Source organism: Pseudophryne corroboree, chromosome 4 (genome assembly GCF_028390025.1).
Source record: "Pseudophryne corroboree isolate aPseCor3 chromosome 4, aPseCor3.hap2, whole genome shotgun sequence".
In the NCBI taxonomy this organism is placed as follows: Eukaryota; Metazoa; Chordata; class Amphibia; order Anura; family Myobatrachidae; genus Pseudophryne; species Pseudophryne corroboree.
In genome coordinates, this window is record NC_086447.1 from 357,273,686 (window position 1) to 357,294,798 (window position 21,113).

Sequence of the window (21,113 nt, forward strand, 5' to 3'; positions counted from 1 at the left end):
CAAAAGTTTGGCCGTACTAAACTTGTAAGCATCATGATTGTTAGATGCGCACCAAGCACAGTAAGAATTCCAAACCCTATGATAAATTCGAGCAGAAGACGATTTTCGGGACTTCAACATGGTTTGAATGACCGCCTCAGAAAAACTTTTGGCCCTCAGAACGGAAGCTTCAAGAGCCACGCTGTCAAAGCCAGCTGGGCCAAATCCTGATATACACAGGGGCCCTGAAATAGGAGATCTGGGCGCTGCGGAAGTAGAAGGGGACGCTCTATCGAGAGACCCTGAAGGTCTGAGAACCAATGCCGTCTGGGCCACGCGGGAGCGATAAGCAGCAGGAGTCCTCCTACTTGTTTGAACTTTATTTATTACCCTGGGCAGTAGTGACACCGGAGGGAACATGCAAGGCAGCTGAAATTGCCAGCGCGTTCACGAACGCTGCTTGAGGATCCCTTGTCCTTGTTCCGAAGACCGGAAACTTGTGATTGTGTCGACACGCCATCAGGTCCACATCTGGAAGGCCCCACTTGTCCACTATGGGTTGAAATACTTCTGGCTCCACTCTCTGGCATGTGCGTCCTGATGACTGAGGAAGTCCACTTCCTAGTTTAGGACCCCCGGAATGAACACCGCCGATATGGCTGGCAGATGATGTTCCGCCCACTGAAGAATCCTTGATACTTCTCTCATTGTCATGTGGCTTTGAGTGCCGCCTTGATGATGTATGTACGCCACTGTGGTGCCGTTGTCAAACTGTACTTGAACAGGTCTGTTCTGTATTAAATGCTGGGCCAGGTTTAATGCATTGAATACTGCCCGCAGTTCCAGAATGTTTAGCGGGAGGAGAGATTCCTCCTTGGTACACCGACCCTGAAGGGAGTGTTGCTCCAACACCGCGCCTCAACCTCTCAGACTGGCATCCATCGTCAGAAGGACCCAGGTGGAGATACAGAAAGGACGGCCCCTGCTCAATTGTCGGACCTTCAGCCACCAGTTCAGTGACAGATGGACCACCGGAAACAAGGAGATCATGTGAGACCTGATCCGGTGAGGCAGGCCATCCCACTTGACAAGAATCAGTTTCTGCAGAGGGCGGGAATGGAATTGAGCGTACTCCACCATGTCAAAAGCTGACACCATGAGACCTAGCACTTGCATTGCCAAGTGTATCGACACTTGCAGACGAGATAGGAAGCATCGAATCCTGTCCTGAAGTTTCAGGACCTTCTCCTGAGACAAGAACAACCGCTGGTTGTGAGTGTCCAACAACGCCTCCAGGTGCACCATGCTCTGAGCAGGGACCAGGGAAGATTTCTTCCAGTTGATGAGCCACCCGTGGGCTTGCAGAAACTGGAGCATCAGATCCAGATGGCGTAGGGGAATTTCTGAAGAATTCGCCAGGATCAACAAGTCGTCCAGATACGGCGGAGTACAGCCGTCATTACAACCATGACCTTTGTGAAAACTTGCAGGGCCGTGGTCAAACCAAAAGGTAAGGCCCAAAATTGGTAATGGAGGTTTCCAACAGCAAACCTCAGGTACTGCTTATGCAACATTGCAATAGGAATATGCAGGTAAGCATCCTGTATGTCCAGGGAGACCATATAATCCCTGGGTTCCAAGGCCAGAACAATAGAGGGAAGAGTCTCCATATGAAACTTGGAGACTCTCACATATTTGTTCAAGGACTTGAGGTTGAGAATGGGCCGAGAGGACCCCTTTCAGTTTCAGGACTAGGAATAGTGGTGAATAGTACCCCTTGTCTCTTTGAGTCAGAGGCACCTGTACTACCACTCCTGTGTCCAGGGACGTCTGTCAGGCAAAATCGATGAGGGGGATGATTCTTGAAGGATACGGCGTAACCTCCAGTGATGACTTCCCGTACCCAGGCATCGGAAGTGGTCTTCAATCATTCCTGGGTAAACACTATAAGTCGGCCCCCCACCCTGGGATCCCCCAGGGGGAGGCCCACCCTGTCATACAGCAGGTTTGTCAGTTTTGGAAGCAGGCTGACGGGCCGCCCATGCCTGTTTAGGCTTGGGCTTAGAGGTTTTGGAAGTGCAAGCCTGTTTTGGGTACGCCTGACCTTTTGCTTTACCTGAAGGACGAAAAGAGCGATAGGAAGTACTCTTAGCCCTAGGTACCGAAGGAGCAGTACTAGGTAGACACGCTGTTTTAACAGAAGCTAAGTCAGCCACTATCTTTTGAGGTCTTCTCCAAAAAGAATGTCTCCCTTAAAAGGGAGCACCTCCAAGGTTTTCTTAGAATCCAGATCCACAGACCAGGAGTGTAACCATAGAATCCAGCGGGCCAAAATGGAAGTAGAAGAAGCCTTGGCCGCCAGAATACCGGCATCAAAAGCCGCCTCTTTAATGTAAAGAGAGGCTGTGATAATGGGGGTAATTCCAAGTTGATTGCAGCAGGAATTTTGTTAGCAATTGGGCAAAACCATGTGCACTGCAGGTGGGGCAGATTTAACATGTGCAGAGAGAGTTAGATTTGGGTGTGGTGTGTTCAATCTGCAATCTAATTTGCAGTGTAAAAATAAAAGCAGCCAGTATTTACCCTGCACAGAAACAAAATAACCCACCAAAATCTAACTCTTTCTGCACATATTATATCTGCCTCCCCTGCAGTGCACATGGTTTTGCCTAACTGTTAACAAAGTTACTGCTGCGATCAACTTGGAATTACCCCCAATATACGAGACATTGTCTAGCATTATCAGAAAAGTTGGAGGGCAGCTGTGCTTCCACCTCCTGAGCCCATGCTTCAATAGCTTCTGCAGCCCATGTCGCAATAGCGGGCCGATGCACTGCACCCTCTAGGGTGTAAATTGCCTTTAAACAACCCTCCACATGCTAATCCATTGGTTCTTTCAGAGAAGTGACGGTAGTTACAGGTAGAGCTGAGGATACCACCAGCCGCGCCACTTGCAAATCCACTGGCGGGGGTGTTTCACAATTTTTACTTAGCTCCGCCGCGAGGGGATAGCGAGCCAGCATCTTCTTATGAGGCGTACATTTGTTTCCTTGATTTTCCAGGATTTCTGACGTATGTCAACTAAATGGTAACAATGAGGTAAAACTTGTTTAACGACCTTCTGACGTTTAAATCTGGCCAGTTTCTTAGGGCAGCATCAGGCTCTGGGTCATCAGTAATTTGAAGAATTAGCCTGATAGCCTCCAATAAGTCAGGAACATCCACCTCAGAGACCAATTCCCCATCAGAATCATCGGGGTCAGTGTCTGTGGGGTCAGTATACACGCCATCCTCATCAGACGAGGTGTCAGGGATGTGGGTGGATTGTGGGGAAATAATAGTCCACTTAGAGGACCCCTTGGTTTTGGGTGGGCGAGGGTTTTTCTGTTTAGTCAGTGATTGGTTCAATTGCTGTAACTGATTGGACAGGTGATCTGCCCATACCGGATTAACCGCAGGGACCATAAGCGGTTATACCGGCACATGAGGTCCCATATGGGGCGTAGGAGAAAGTAGACCAAGGCGGGTCATTTTGAACCCCGGTTGCTACGGTCCCACAAGGGAGGGTAAGGAACCCCCAGAACCTGAACCCTCTGCTGCTGTGTTTTCCTCTAACGTGTCTGCAGCGTCACCACCACGCAATGTGGGATGAGCCCCAGCTCCGTCGCCCCTTGTAGCTGACATAACTGAAAGCTCAGTCTATGGGCAACTCAGTATCAGCAGCCTAATACCTTAACAAGAAGTCCCTGTGCAGTGTAAACACAAACAGAGAAATCAAGAGGTATATGGTGACTGAAAATCACAGAGAAAAATTCACAATAAGCATATCCTGTGAAACACCTATAATAAATAATAACCCTGACTCACCTAGCCCCCTCAGGAAGAAGAATATAGGGATAGCAATCTGAGTGAGATACACAAAATGGAAGTCACGCAGCAGCTGTATATGCACACACACAGTCAAATGTACAATGCAGAAATTATGACATGCAATAAAACTGCACTGGACTAGCAATACTAAGTAATACTAAGTATAGCTATACACTCATTAGATATATCAATGCACAGTAAATACTGGATGTATATCACAGGGTACTTGTACTACATAACCCTGACTAAATGCACTGTTTCTTAACTAACACTGTCAACAGACATGTAGAATACTTAAGTGTCCTGTAAAATACACAGCACTGAGATACAGGCGGCTTTACAGAGGAGGATTTGCCTAAACAGTCCCAGGATCAGCTCAGCATGCAGGAAATGGCGCCCAAACGCTGACAGGGAGTGAGGGAGAGAGAGAGATGCAGCCCCAGGGTGGGAACATTTACTCCAAATGGCACCCTGGGGCTGGGGGAGAGGCTACTTGCTGGACTTCACCACCGGGTACTGCGGGCAGTGTAACAAACAGTTTTTAGTAAAACCGACCTGTACCTTGCCCTGGTGATCTAGTGGGGTCCCTGTACTACCACAGTGTCCAGGCCAGCGCGCTCGGCCCACCTCCCACCGGCTGTGCCGGATCGCGGTTTCCAGCGCGTCCCGTCTGGGGGACCCTCTTACCTCCTTCTAAAGTGCGGCTACGCGATCCTGGAGAGCTGCGGCGGGTTGTGTGACTAACTGAAGCAAACCGGAGCCTCCGCTGTAAGTACCCGGCACCCAGGGCGCGGGAGTATACAGCGCCGCTGGGGGAGGTGATGGAGCTGCAGCAGGAGATGTCAGAGTGACATCTAACACTCACAGTGTCTCTGCTGCAGCCCTTGAAGTCTTCAAAGTTTACTTAAGAAAGCTCTTCTGTATGTCTGCACTGCATGACACTAACTACAAAACTGAGCTCCTGTGCACGGAGGCGGGGTTATAGAGGAGGCGGCGCTATGCATTCTGGGAACAGTCAAAGCTTTTAGCCTGTTGGTGCCTTGGATCAAGATCCTACACTACACCCCAATGTTATTCCCTGTTGAACCCAGTGTACCCCGCAGCAGAAAAAATGACATAGAATTTAAATGAAATGCTGCTAAAAACCCCAAGTTCAAACAAATAATTATTTGATGTAGTTCGGTATAGTTCAGACATGGAGCTTAAAGCCATTAAATGTTTAAATACCCTTATATCTTTTTATATTTGCATCCATAATATATATTATTTCTCTGCATTTCTTACCACAGAAAAAAGGGGCTATTGGGCCTATCGTCTGGAATATAATGCAGCCTACAGGGTAAACCCTCGGCAACAATGTCGTAACTGGTATTACAATGAGATGTATTCAAACATATACCCATCCTGGATTTATTATGCACGCCCATGTCCGTGCTCATACCAGCAAGCTATATTTGATACTTCTGCTTATACACGGGCAAGTCGTCTACAAGGGTATGGATTTCAGCAGAAAAACACAGGTCAGTCATCCATCTAAAACCTAGATTTTAATCCACTTTGAACATCTACAGGCAACAGCGCTGCTCCGGTCTTGTGCAGGCATAGACAGGTATTAAGGAGGGAGCTGATTTATTTTCTTTGTATAATATCTGGAAACTCCTAGAAATCTTGTATTTGCCCCTGAGATGCTCCATGAATCCATGCCCCCCACAGTGATAGTGCAAAGCTTTCAAGGTTTGTATTACAACAGGAACTAGAAATTTTAGCTTGAGTGTCTAGAAGGCACACCTCTACTGAAATGGGAGGGTAGAAGTTGTCCCAATAGGAAATATGATGAGATCCTTCTTCGCAGTTTCAAGCAGAGAGAAAACTAGATATGAGCGGGTTCGGTTTTACTCAGATTCACCTGAATCTCCTTATTGGCTATCGGACGTCACGTGTTTTGGATAGCCAATAAGAAAAATCCCGAAAATAAGAAATGGCGATAATTCTGGCGTAAAGAACCGAGTAAATCCGAACCCACTCATCTCTACAGACAACCTAAGACATTTTGTGGAAAATGCCTTGCACTGTACTGGATAGTGTAAATGTAATTTATGATCATAGATCACCCTAGGATGCCCTTGCTCGGTCAAATTCCTTCGATCATAAGCAAAACGCTAAATGCCAAATTGATCTTTGTAAACCTGTGCACTTATCCAGAATTTAAGGTGCCTTATATTACAGTGCCACGTTGCGTATATAGGGGGTCATTCCGAGATGATCGTAACTGTGCTAAATTTAGCACAGCTACGATCATTCATACTGACATGCGGGGGGGACGCCCAGCACAGTGCTATCCCACCCCGCATATCAGTGCCGGCCCTCCCCCCGCAGAAGTGCACAGGCATTACACAGCGGCGATGCCTTTGCACTTCAAGAGTAGCTCCCGACCAGCACAGCTTTAGCGTGCAGGCCGGGAGCTACTCATCGCTCCCTGGCCCGCAGCGGCTGCATGTGACGTCACGCAGCCGCTGCAGCACGCCCCCCGTTCGGTCCGGCCACAACTGCTTTGGTCGGACCGCGCCCACAAAATGGCGGCCAGACGCCGCCATTCCGCACTTTGGATTCCTACTTGACACTTGATGTAGCCCCGCGTCCCCTTGATTTGCAATGTCTCTGAGGACTCTGTGACCCATCCTGGCAGCACTAGAGGTAGAGAGGGTTAATCAGGTGGCATCACAACACGACCGCAATTTCACTTTTCCAGTGCCAATGCTCACACGCAGGTCCCGTCCAGCATGTGCGTGCCTGACCAATGTGATTGGATTGCATTGGCTCTGAACTCCTCTGTCTGTTTGACATGCAGAGATGTTCGTGGGGCAGTGACGCGGCTTTGCTTGGGTGGGACGATTTGAACGGGGGTGGGTCAGTGCCATTTTTGGGGTGGCTGTGTGATGTCACATGCAGCTGCTCCAATGGAAAAAATGGCGGCAAGGCGCTTGCCTTTGCAGCCAGGCTGTGAAGGCAGGGGATCGCCCACATTTGCTGCAACTGCAGTTAAACTGTGGTCGCAACCACTGGGCAGAACATTCAGCATGCTGGTAAGCCTTGCCCTGTGATGGGTGGCCACCAGCATGCGAAAGAAAGGATTGCAGATTATGCTTTTTAGCTAAATCTGCAATCCAACCTGAATAACCCTCACAGTCTTATTTGCTTCCTTAGTTTAATTATCTGTCACAGTCCTTTGCTGCTTCTAAGAGCCTTGCGAGCTCTATTTCCATCAATGCACCATATGGGGGAGAGACACAGACTGCTGCAGTGATAATGGAAATTGGCCCTGCTTTAGTTAAGGCACGGTTGCATTTTTAAACAACCTTGGTATTCGTTTCAGATTGAGGAAATGATAGGAAAAAGCTGTTTTGTGTAAAATGAAGTACTAGGTATCAATGCCCTCATACTAGATAAATTGTATATTACATTTCTGAACTATGACCTAGAGATTGCCACAATTATAAAATCATAAAACTATAAAAATAAAATGAAAACCCACAGATGAGCCTTTGAGTTGATTCAATTTTTAGCCTTTCACCCTTGAAGCTTTGAAGTTAAAAGGTACTGTATGCCTCACAACGGATGGATAAGAGGAATTTGATTACAACATTTAGACTTCTGTATTTAAAACTTGATAAGATACATAGCATTGCTGACAGTTTTCTAACACATTGAACCTGTCACATATAACTTGTTGCTCATATTTATTGACAACAGAATGAATTATACAAAGGTCATGTTTTGTTATGCTATTATTTATTCTCTAATTTAATGATTTGCTTTATAATTTGGAGAGATACTTTTAGCTGACCATCTTAAAGCTTTCTGCATAATTAATATCTTCCTTGAATCTAAAACAGTATAGTCTTCATCTGGTAACTTATACTGTGCTGGAACAATCACTAGGGACTCTTAGACTACAATATGTCTAAGCTAAGCTACCTACCTTGGAGCAACCCCATAATGCTCCATGTGGCATGTCAGGGCCTGCACATCCTCCTAATGTATGTTGTACCAGTATGTACACTATGACAACTATTTCAACAGATACTGTAACTAAACTGGTACTATATATTCATAATTATTTATTCTCCCACTAGGACTCTCATTTAGTAGCTCTGTATTTAACATGTTGGTCATTTGTATTTATCAGTTACAGTTTGTGTGGCAGATTTATAATTTTGTTCATGTTCAAAGTCTCTGCTGATTCTACTGCTATGTGTTTTTTTAACAGGGGTAGATCATTTGGTCAACTAGTGTTAGGTCAACGTCAATAGATACAACCCATATGGTTGATATGCAAGTGGTTGACAGGGTCAGCAGGTCCCATTGTAAAAGGTAAAAATAGTAAGCAAGATCTTGTGGACTAAAAGTAGCTGGTGGGATTGGTAAGGGAGGAATAATAAGTGTTATAAATGTATTAAAAGTCACTTGGGATGAGAGGCTTGAGCAGTGATGAGATATTGTAATTATGTTTGTTTGGCAGTGTGGAGGAAGTCATCTGAAGTATAAGATTTGCACCAGTATACAATTGACATCTAAGTCTATGAGGAGTGTGACAGGTAGCTGGAGCCACTTCATCAAATGCTATTTCTAGAGTTTGGTTCAAGTGTGATACAGCAGTCTCGGGAGAGATGCATTTAGAAATTGGTGAGAACAGCTGTTGCAGAGAGGTGGATAGTAGTTCAAAATTAATAATGTTAATATTTCTATGGGTTTGAGGAGCTTTGGTAGACTTTAGTGACACTGAGTTTGAAGAAATGGAGGAGAGCATGCAGGTAATAAGGTTGTGATCTGAGAGAGGTAAAGGAGTATTAGTAAATTCAGAACTGAGCATAGTCTGGAGAATACAAGATCAAAGCAGTGGCCCTCCTGATGAGTAGAAGAGTCAGTCCATTGGTAGAGGCTGAAAGAGGAGGTTAGAGAGAGTAGATTGGAGTCATGGGGAGATTGTTGACTGTCAATAGTGATATTAAAATTGCATATAATGATGGTGGAGATGTCAGAGAATAAGAAGTGAGGGAGCCAAGCAGAAAAATCTTCCAGAAATTGTCTGTGTTGTCAAGGTGGGCAATAAGTAACAGCAACACAGGGGTGAAAATGCTAATATAATGTATATTAATTGATGTAAATGAGAGTGATGGAACCAGTGGTAGAACTTTGTATGTGAAAAATTGGTACAGTTATGTTTCAACCCCACCTCCTTTACTATTACCAGGCCTGGAGTTGTATATGAAGTGTAGACCACCGTGTGACAGTGCTGCTGGGGAGGATGTGTCTGATTGCGTGAGTGATGTTTCTGTTATAGCCAGAGGGTTAATTTTTTTTTTAATTAAAAGGTCATGGTTAGATGTTAATTTGTTGCAAACAGAGCATGCATTCCATAAGGTACATTTTAGTGACTTGGAGGGAGATGGGATTTTTAGTGACTTGAAGGAAGATGGGATGGTTTGTTGTATTTACATTCCATTGTGAATCAGCTGAATGTGAGTGGGGCATGTGTATGGGACCTGGATTTGGTGGTATGTCACCAGCTAGAGAGAGAAAAGTATAGTTGTAGGAGTGTGTCATAGATTTTTTTATGGTGACAGGTTGAGGATGTTACAGTGTATTTATATAAGTAAACAGCTCATGAGTGTTTATAAGAGGGAAGAGGATTAATGAGTCTGCAATATCCACAGAGGTATGTGTTACAGTGATAGTGAAGGATGTTACAGCTTTAGTGAGGATACCACAAAGTGTTGTCAGTAAAAGCAGTTTGTGGTATATTGTGTTTTTTTAATAAAAATATAGGGGGTAATTCCAAGTTGATCGCAGCAGGAAATTTTTTAGCAGTTGGGAAAAACCATGTGCACTGCAGGGGGGGCAGATATAACATTTGCAGAGAGAGTTAGATTTGGGTGCGTTATTTTGTTTCTGTTCAGGGTAAATACTGGCTGCTTTATTTTTACACTGCAATTTAGATTGCAGATTGAACTCACCACACCCAAATCTAACTCTCTCTGCACATGTTATATCTGCCTCCCCTGCAGTGCACATGGGCCCTCATTCCGAGTCGTTCGCTCTGTATTTTTCATCGCATCGCAGTGAAATTCCGCTTAGTACGCATGCGCAATATTCGCACTGCGACTGCGCCAAGTAATTTTACAATGAAGAAAGTATTTTTACTCACGGCTTTTTCTTCGCTCCGGCGATCGTAATGTGATTGACAGGAAATGGGTGTTACTGGGCGGAAACACGGCGTTTCAGGGGCGTGTGGTTAAAAACGCTACCGTTTCCGGAAAAAACGCAGGAGTGGCCGGAGAAACGGAGGAGTGTCTGGGCGAACGCTGGGTGTGTTTATGACGTCAAACCAGGAACGACAAGCACTGAACTGATCGCAGATGCCGAATAAGTCTGAAGCTACTCAGAAACTGCTACGAGGTGTGTAATCGCAATATTGCGAATACATCGTTCGCAATGTTAAGAAGCTAAGATTCACTCCCAGTAGGCGGCGGCTTAGCGTGTGTAACTCTGCTAAAATCGCCTTGCGAGCGATCAACTCGGAATGAGGGCCATGGTTTTGCCCAACTGCTAAAAAAAATCCTGCTGCGATCAACCCAGAATTACCCCCATAGATATTTAGGTTAACACATTTTTTAGTATTGTCACTGGACAACATTTGTGACATGGTAAGTTCAGTACTGTTCTCAGCCGCATATCTACATAATGGTGCTTGTAATTCTACAATAACATAATGCATATCCATCCAAATGATGGCTAATGGAAACCAATGAATTGATTAAAACAAACAAAAAATATTAATATTTATATAAAATAAAAAAATGAAAAGAAGCAAGCAAACAGTTTGTATATATTACTCAGAGCTATCAGCAAATTGCGCCAAATTGTATCCTTTTTCCTGAAAGAAAAAAACATTATATGTTTGTTATTTTAATAGGTTCAACATGTATGTAAATATCCACACATAATTCCAAAATAGCCTTATTCAATTTCTGTCAATAGTAGTAATACTGCTCTAATAACTTATTACATGTTACTATTTAACAGTACAATTACTGCATAGATGGCAATGAAAATATTATTATTATTATTATTATTATTATTATTAAAGCTCTACTTTTAGCCATGCATCTGGCTGTTACATACTGTATCAGGATTTCATAGGGGTACAGTCTATTCTTCTGTTGTTTTCTTTCCTTTAATTTACTATTGATTGTCTTGCTATTTAAAGTAATTCCAGCCCTAGCTAGCGCTGACCAGTGGTGCACCTTGTGTAGTTAGTGAAGTTTGCGACATTAGCAGGTGTCTTCTATAATTCTCATATCTGCTACAGCATCTGTGGTGAAGTCATCTAACAAGTTTTGCTGCATTTGTCTTTCTGCTGTTCTTTTGTTTTAATCATAGTGGACCCATATGATTTCAAAGGACATTGTGAATAAACAAAACCAATTGGAAAAAGGATGCCATATTGTATACTCAAGTTCTGTAAATAAATTAATCCAAATGTAAATATAAGAGAATATAGTTTTGCAGCTTCTAAATGTAATGGTACATCTGTTGTTATATATTTATGATTAATGCTAAGGACATTATACTGTCACTGTCACATAGCAGTGAACAACAGACTTTTTAGGCTTTTTCCCAATAGATGACACTGCACCAGACATCAGACTAATGAAAGATTTGGCCACACTGTGTCATTTCATGTAAAGGAGGGCAATAGACAAAAGGAAACTAAGACAAAATAGAAACGGGAATAAAGACTGTTTAGAACATTGATGAAAATTCTTTATGGGTTTTCAATCTCATATCCATATCAATTTGCAATATACTGTATATTTCTGAATCTGTTAGTGATATGATATCACTAACAGATTCACAAATATACAGTATATTGCGGGGAAAAAAAGGTATGAAATTCACTCGAAAACAGAAACAAGCAGGATTATTTCGTTAGGATCAAGGTCCCTTTTATCAGACACTGGAACATACAAAAAATTTAAATCCAAACCCACCAAACAATAATCTCTAATGCTTGGCACTAAAGTATTGTTGCACAGCAGCCTCCAAATAAACATGCAATATAGCCCACCTATACAATGGCACTCACAAAGTCTGTATCAAGAATGTAAGTATACGCAAGTCACATAGTTGTTTCAATCAATGTTTCCGAGTGGTTAATCTTTATCAAGACCACAGGACTTGATAGAGGAGAACTACTCTGAAACATTGATTGAAACAAGATGTGTCCCTGATCATCCTACAAGCTAATAGAGTGCCCACGGGTGTACGTATGCACTGCACACGCAACCACAATCAGGCTGCAACTTGCCATGGCTAATTAGAAATATGAAGAAGCCACCCACAGGTAAGATCAGCACAGCCACATCTGTACATAAAATTGCTGTCACTTTAACAGTAAAAAACTTGCTGATTTGTTCCCACAGATTTGTACAGCTTGTCCTACACCTTCCAGAGCGCATTTTCTGTCTGGTATGGAGGGGGCACAAGATGTTACTACAATTACTGGGGAAGTCTGGCCTATGGAGAGAAAGAAAGATATTTACCAACCCCCTGGGAGTATGAAAACAGTTGGCTCAGGGCGCAGAACCCATACTATTATTATAATTACTATTATGGCAATGTTTATCTACCACAACTGACTCAAGAAAGGAAACAATACAAAGGTAACTGATAGTACAACCCATAAAAGATTGTCTCAGCGATTAGACATACGTATATCTATGTATAGATCATGGCTGGCCCTGTGGATTTAGACTGGTCTTATGCTATCCTGTCATTGCTCTTATCTTGATTCTCAGTAAAATTTTCATTATGTGTTAAATTTGTGTTTTACTATTGAACAGAACTTCTCTACATACTATATTATTTGGTGTATTTAATTGTGGTTTGACGCCAAGTTGTTGTAATCTATTATTTTGACCTATTATTTTGTCTTTACAGAAAATGAAGTTGATCCTTACAACAACTGCTGCAGGTACTCTGGCTCTTCCCAACTCTGTTCTATGTACCGAGAGAGAAGACCTTATGACTACTGCTTTGGATACATTCCTCCAGATTTTGGTAAGAGTTGTTCTTATAGTTGTCCTCATTACCTAACATTTTGCATCATATGGTGTGATGTGCTTGGTGCAACTTTGACCCTCCAGCAAATGTAGCAATTTATACTTTTTGCATCTTATTCATATCATAGTACCATACAAAGTCACTTACTGTGTCCCAGGCACACCAGATTAGTACTTATGTCCCAAAGGAATTAGTATTAAGTTGCAGATTGAGGGGCCTATTTACTAATCCTTGGATGGCCATAAAGTGGATGGAGATAAAGTACCAGCCAATCAGCTCCTAACTGCCATGTTATTGGCTGTGTTTGAAAAATGACAGTTAGGAGCTGGTCGGTTGGTACTTTGGTGGAGATTTATTAAGCAGTGACAAGAGTGGAGAAGTGAGCCAGTGGAGGAATCATCACCAGTCAGCTGCTCTGTATAATTTTATAGTATGCAAATTATAAATATTACTTCAATGCTTATTGGTTGCCATGGGCAACTTATGCACTGCCTCACTTAGCCACTCTTTTCACTGCTTATTACATCTCCCCCTTTATCTCCATCCACTCCATCCAAGGCTTAGTAAATAGACCCCAAGCATAATAGTACAGTAAGTGGTGTGAAGAATTGAGCAGTTCTCGTATCGAAACTGTGTTTTTGTTCTTTACGTAAATTAGCAACACTGAATTACATGAAATGCCACCGTCAATATTCAGTGTACCCTTGCATTGTACTTTTGTGATGCAAATTAGATGCATATTTTAAGAGGAAGTCTCTGGTAGGACGCTTGCCGCAGCTAAATCACAATGTCCATGGCACTCCAAATAACTCAGTTTTGAGCAAAGGTGTGTGTGTGGACATATTTCTATTAGCTGATATTGATAGTACTTGTACAACACAATTTAATCTTCTGTTTACTGCTGTATAACAAGAAGCAAACTTAAATCTTACTTTTCTACTGTAGGATTCACATTTGGAGACCCCCACATCAACACTATGGATGGTGTCCAATATACATTCAATGGCTTGGGAGAGTTTATCTTGACCAATGTTAGAGATGAGAATGACACAGAGATCTTTAGCCTCCAGGGACGCACAGCCAGGGCCGGCAATGGCACACAGGCCACCAACTTTGTAGGATTGGCTGCATTAATTCAAAATGAGACCACGGTAAAGTTTGTTTGTTTGTTTGTTTGTTTGTTTGTTTGTTTGTTTGTTGGATGTATGTGTTTGTGATGTAGGCAGATGAACGTACACCAAATTGATTATTGTAAGTGAAAAATAACTGTAACAGTTGTGTAAATACACTACAGTATTTATATTTTTTCTTGTTTAATGGCTTCATTGTGATATCTGGCCTGTTTTAGGTTGAGTGGATACTGCAGGACAGCAACACAATAATTGTGAAGATAAATGGATCTGAATTTACTTTACCAGGTAAGATAGTGTTTATTCCTGTCTGTAAGTCTCCATTAACAATTAGGTCACAAATTTATGACAGTACAGACTAATCTTCTGTTTATTAAGTATCTTATTGTGATGGTAGTATACTGTATGAGCAAACATTATTAAATAAAACATGAAGAAATATAATATAAATTGATGATACATGGAACCTGAGGTAATATCCCTGTGCTGATCCCTATATGAAGCCTTTAATGATATGTAGGAAAATGTAAGTTGGGGAATATTTTGTGAGCAATTGATAACACTGGAATCCATAGCTCTCCAGCTTTCCTTGTGAAGCAATCTCACAAGTGACCAGGGAATAGTTGAAAACTAACTTCCTTTATCAAGAAAATTGTACAAAGGTTAAGATGAAATCATAATTGCATCACTACATATGCAAACTTGCTTTTTAAAGCTTAAATCATTTAGCAATAGTCACAATTCATCAGCGTTTACACTGTGTACACTTTATAACTGCCATTTTTTATGCACGAAATTACCATTTCATCTCCATAACTAATTGCTATTTAACTTTTAATTTCCATTTTTGCATTTACTGTATGGAATTTTGATACTATATTCTTCAGCATCGTGCTGCCTTTGTTTTATTGCAGGTTTGTTCCCCTATATTCTACTATGCCACCCTATTTTCCACACACACTCCATGTCCACCTCATCATCAGCTATTTTTTCACCAACCTGTGCTCTCATTTTTTTGGCTCACTTCTGCTTCTTGTTATTCCCCCTCACCACACTCATCCTCTGCTCCCTCCCCATACTTATCACTCTTTTTTCCCTTTCCCAAGTTTCTTCCCCTACTTATACCCCTCTCTTTTTTCTGACTCCTCCGTGCACTCTTGTATTTATACTTCCTTCCACTCAAGTCTTCACCTCCACCTTTAGCATGATTCATTTCTTGTCTCCTTTCAGTGCTGCTCCTACCTCCCATTCTATCCCGGCACACTCCTTCTAAAACCTGACCTTTACATCATTGATCCTCTTTAGCACGTTAGCAAACCAGCCAACCTAATTCCCTTCCCCCTTAACACTACTTCGCTATCACTTCTGGAATGGTAGACTGGCTCTCATCCATGACTAGTTTATCTCTAACTCTCACAATCTCCTCAACATCACCAAAACTTGGCTCTCCCAAGCTCACCTTAATGTTACAGTCTTCTAAAGTCCCCTGGCTTCCTTTACACATGTTCATTGTCTAGCTACCGTACCTCCTTTCTTCTGACATTCAGTTGTGCATCATGGGTAACATCAATATCCCACTTGACAACCAAGGTCAAGGCATCATAATAAACTCTTTCTCATGTTTCTCAAACCATTTCTGAACAATATTTGCAGTATGGAAGGACACATTATCCTGCTAAAAAAAAACACTGCCTTCAGGGAATACTGGTGCCACAAAGTATTGTACTTTGTCTGCAACAGTGTTTAGGTAGGTGGGTGGTATGTCAATGTCACATTTATATGAATGGCAGGACTCAAGGTTTTCTAGCAGAACATTTCCCAGAGCAGCACACTGCCTCCGCCGACATGTCTTCTTCCCATAGTGCATTCTTCCCTAGGTAAATGACGTGCATGCATCTTGCTATCTACATAATGTAACAGAAAATGTTATTCATTAGATCAGACCACCATCTTCCATTGCTCCATGGTTCAGTTATGATGATCATGTGCCCGTTGTAGGCACTTTTGGGTGTAGACAGGGGTCAGCATGGGCACTTTAACCAGTCTGCAGCCGTGAAGCCACATAAAAGCAAGCTACGATGCACAGTGTGTTTTTACACCTTTCAATTTTAGGCAGCATTTACTGTTTCAACAATTTGTTCTACAGTAATTCTTCTGTGGTATATAACCCAGATATAATAATGGTTAGAATTACTGCCTCACAGAACTGAGATCATGGGTTCGATTCCCCCCATGGCACTGTGTGTAGTTTGTATAGTCTCCCCATGCTTGCATGGGTTTTCTCCGGGTACTGTACTCCTGTTTCGTCCCACAGTCCAAAAATATTCTGATAGGTTAATTGGCTCCCTAGTGTGTAAGTGTTTGTACATGGGCATACAAGTGGTTCTTATCTGCTGTCCAATTCTGTTTCTATGTAACTAGACAGTCTAGCCTTCACTGCCTACATGTATTAATGAGCGCCTATGACCGTGTCGTCGGTTCCGCTGTTTCCTGCATTGGACCACTTTTGATAGGCACTGTATACCAGAAACACCCACAGGACCTGCCATTTTTAGATGTTCTGACCATTATATGTTGGTCCTTGTCAAAGGTGCTAAGATCCTTATGCTTGCCCCATGTTTTAGCTTCAATTCAAGAACTGAGTGTTATTGTTATGGCTGATAGGTGTATACTGTCAACCCCTCACACCCTTTATTATATCAGCCTCTGGGATTCTGTCCCCTCTTGATATTCCTACTACACTCTAAATAATCTTTCTCAGTCTCTACCTCTAACTCAACATCCCCCTCATTTCCTCTACTTGTAGATGTGCTCTAAGGGGCTAATTCAGAGCTGATGGTAGATGCGCTAAATTTAGCACATCTAGGATCAGTCACACAGACATGCGGGGGGATGCCCAGCACAGGGCTAGCCCACCCGCTTGTCAGTCCCTGCCCCGTCACACAATTACAAAAGCATTGCACAGCGGCGATGCTTTTGAAATTCAGGAGTAGCATCCTAGCCAGCGCAGCTCCTGCATTGCCCGGACCGCATCCCCTAAATGGCGGCTAAACACCGCCGGCACACCCCCTCCCACCCAGCGACTGCCTCTGCCTGTCAATCAGGCAGAGGCGATCGCAGGGCTATGACAGCCATTGGCTGTCTGCCATGCACCGCCGCTCATAGGGGAGTGTATTTTCGGTTTGCAAATGTGCAAACGCATGTGTAGCAGAGCTGTATGAACAGATCTTGTGCAGTCTCTGAGTAGCCCAGGACTTACTCAGCCACTGCGAACACTTCAGCCTCTCCGGGACCGGAACTGACATCAGGAACCCTCCCTGCAAATGCATGGACACGTATACAATATAAGAAAGCGCTAAGTTGGATGTGTGTATTAGATTTTGCACCCAATTTAAATATTTCACCCTTTGATATTAGACTGCTGCTTTCATATTTATGAGGTGCTGACCCCAGTAAGATTTTTACAAGAAAGAAAGAATTGAAAGCGCTGTACCAATATCTCAGGGTTTTTATTCAAAAAAATTAATATCAAGCATAAAAAGCACAATTTTATAAAATCACAAACTCAATAGTACTAAATCCTTATAAAAGCTCTTCTTAAGAATCATATATTATGGCACATGAACGTAATAGCACCATATACAGCAGAACTGAAATCTATAGTAATTGCTTTTGACACAGCTGCAAATAATGGATACAGTTTCAGTTTATAATGTATGGAAACAATGTATTTCCAGTGAACTAAAGTATCCACAGCGTAGAATGATATATGTTTCTACAGCTCACATTAATTATGTAGCGGTTTCTGCCTCTTTGGTACTGTAATTGCACAGCCTCCAGGGAATATTAAAAAGACTTCCCACCTACTGATTTATAATAGTTCCAGAATTATCCAAAGAATCCTATTAGTAGACCACAGTTAACCCTTATTATTATCTGGCAGTCGGGTCCAAAATTACTTGAATCTTCCTGCTGGAATGATGGTATGTTAGACACAGTTTTTAGGTGCACGGTCTAGTTAAAATGAGGCTAATATATGCTTACCGACCATTTTTCTCCTGAACTGGAGTTCTTGGTATGGCTATATGTAGCGGCTCAGACGGGCCTCCCCGTCATACACTTGTAGCTGGCATGCACCATTCTCCCCCAGTCGGGCTGTGCTCGGCGGCTGTAATCAGTGGCTGTGCTCGGCAGGCTGTGCCTAGTGGCTGCAGTAAGTGGCTGTGTTCAGCGGCTGTGCTCGATGTCTGTGCCTGGCTGCTGCAATGAGTGTTCTCATCCCGTACTCTCTTGCTGGTGATTATCCAGCGTTCGGGAACTAGCAGACCGCCTCCCGGTGCATCCGTCCACGTCACTCAGCTTGATAGGGGTATCTCTTGATGCATTTCTCAGCCAGTCGCCCACGGCTGTTTCATCAGAAATAATAAATTAATCTGCTTGATATTAATTGTTTTGAATAAAAACCCTGAGATATTGGGACAGCGCTTTCAAATGCATGGATACGCCTGCGTTTTTCCAACCATTCCCAGAAAACGGTCAGTTACCACCCACAAATGGCTTCTTCCTGTCAATCTCCTTGCGATCGCACATGCAAATGGATCCTTCGCACAAACCCATCGCTGAGTAGCGATCTGCTTTGTACCTGTGCGACGCACCTGCACATTGTGGTGCGACCTGATCGTAGCGCTGTAAATAATGCTAGCCAGCGATCAGGTCTGAATTACCCCCTTAAATTGTAGTGCACATTAGGTCCCTACAGTAGGTCAGTCTTTAATATTTCAATGTAGAAAGAAGATTGTCCAGTGAAAGGATAGTGAGAGAAAAAAGTTTTACATCTGCTGGCACATTTTTTTATTATTTATATTTATATGAGGAGCTTAATTGTATATTGCGTATGCATGTTAATGATAATCAGAAGGCCCTTAAAGCTAATATATCAGTAAGTAGTAGATAAAACTATATTTGATGAACATATTATTTTATATTGTTAATCTATATACAGTTCTTTTCCCAGCAAAATGGTAAAAGAAAAAAAATGTGTTTCAAATGACAAATGCTGTGTATAATTATTTTTGTACATTTTCTTGAAAGGCTCATATTGGGCCTAATTCAGACCTGATCGTAGATGTGCTTCAGTCCCACAGACATGCGGGCGACGCCCAGCACAGGGCTAGTCCGCCCCGCATGTCAGGCCCGCCCCCGCACAAGTACAAAAGTATTGCAGCTTTTGTACTTGAAGAGCAGCTCCCTACCAGCGCAGCTCTTGAGCGCTGGCAGGGAGCTACTCATCGCTGTGAAGGTCACAGCGGCTGCATGTGATCTCACGCAACTGACGTGGCCCTCCCCCTGCATGGTCTGGGCACGCCTGTGTTGCCTGAATCGCGCCCCTAAAATCGCGGCCAAACGCCGCCGGCCCACCCAGCGAACAACTCTGCCTGTAAATCAGGCAGAGGCGATCACAGGGCTGAGTCGGCCGTCGGCTGTCTGACATGTGCTGGCGCACTGCGGCGCTGGTGCATGCGCAGTACAGACCTGATCGGCACAGCAGCGAACAGGTCAGAATTAGGCCCATTGTCCATCAATAATAGCAAATTATAAGAAAATATTGTTGTCTCATATATGTTAGCCTCAAATATGGTTAGATACTGTATTGTAGTCTTTTCTATATTTTTGTTGAAGATAATATATGTCAAGCATTTTCTACTAGTTTCTACTAGTTAAATATTTTAGGGTACTTAACATGTTTAGAACAGCATATATTTGATATAGGTACATATACCTGATAATGTTATACACAATGAGAGGTACAGGGACTGAGTTACTGCTGATAATTAGCACTGTATATATATATATATATATATATATATATATATATATATACACAGATAGATAGATAGATAGATAGATAGATAGATAGATAGATATCCAATGTTTAAAGAAGGCACTCACCAGACTGTAGTTGAAATGCAAAAAGGCGTTTATCAAGTTTCACATCAAAATTAATGCATGGTTGGTCGACGTTTCGGTCCTAGCCGGACCTTCTTCCAGACCAGAGTATACAACCGTCACAATCACATAGATAGATAGATAGATAGATAGATAGATAGATAGAATGTACACATAGAGAGGGGTGGATTGGAATGGAAAACCAGCCATGGAAATGTATGGAAGCAGCCCTTATGGGGGCGGAGTCTGTTGTGGAGGTGGGGTCTGTTGAGGGATGGGATTCCTCCTCATAGGGTCTGATTTTAAGGTGGGCTTCCTTTTATCTTTTGCTTCAGTTTCATCCAGTGGCGGCTCTAGAGGAGGTGCTGCAGGTCAGTTCAAATTTAAAATAGGGGAGCCACACCATATTTTCTCCACTGGCAGTTGGTGTGGCTCACCTATTTGAATTTTAAACTGAGCTTCAGCCCCTTCTCTGGAGCCGTTCTTGGTTACGTCTGTGGCTTTATGCTTATGGTACTACAATATCCTTTCTTTGTGTACATCTCTGCATCCAAATATGCAAGGACTGAGATGCCCACTTTCAGTGTCTAAGACGCTGCAATCATGCTTTGTGCATCATTAGATGCCGCCATCGGTCTCACCATTGTCACCAGCCCTATGCTATGTGCTGATCATCCGTCTGAGTGACCTCCAATGTGAGCAATTCAACGTCTCTTTATGCAACCACTTTAATCAACACACATATCATTCCAATAACACGCCCATACTATGTTACATATGCGTCTGATTAGCCAACCCCCTGTAACCACACAGGAATGCCCAACACATTTCTAATACACTTCTTGGTGCATGTGTCTGACTCTGTACTGCAACTCTGTACGAACACCATTGCAGCGCATGCATGCATGGTGCAACTCAGACAAAAGCGCAAATTAAAAACATTGCACAAGAAACTAATAAAACAGATTGGCCCTCCACAGGAAAAAAACGCACACATTGGCCCCCACAGAAAACAATTAAACAAATTGTCCCCCACAGGGAAAAATGTATAAATGCATAATGTAG

General features: G+C 42.9%; 1 protein-coding gene across 1 annotated transcript in view; it reads left to right on the top strand.

Moving 5' to 3' along the window:
* The window catches only part of LOC134910910 (mucin-3B-like), a 380,580-nt gene that overhangs the window by 162,896 nt on the left and 196,571 nt on the right, over positions 1–21,113 (top strand). Inside the window, exons 16-20 of the mRNA XM_063919296.1 lie at positions 5,139–5,369; positions 12,333–12,572; positions 12,850–12,969; positions 13,918–14,123; positions 14,321–14,390. Of these exons, the coding sequence (XP_063775366.1) occupies positions 5,139–5,369; positions 12,333–12,572; positions 12,850–12,969; positions 13,918–14,123; positions 14,321–14,390 (867 nt within the window). The remainder of the gene's footprint in view (positions 1–5,138; positions 5,370–12,332; positions 12,573–12,849; positions 12,970–13,917; positions 14,124–14,320; positions 14,391–21,113) is intronic.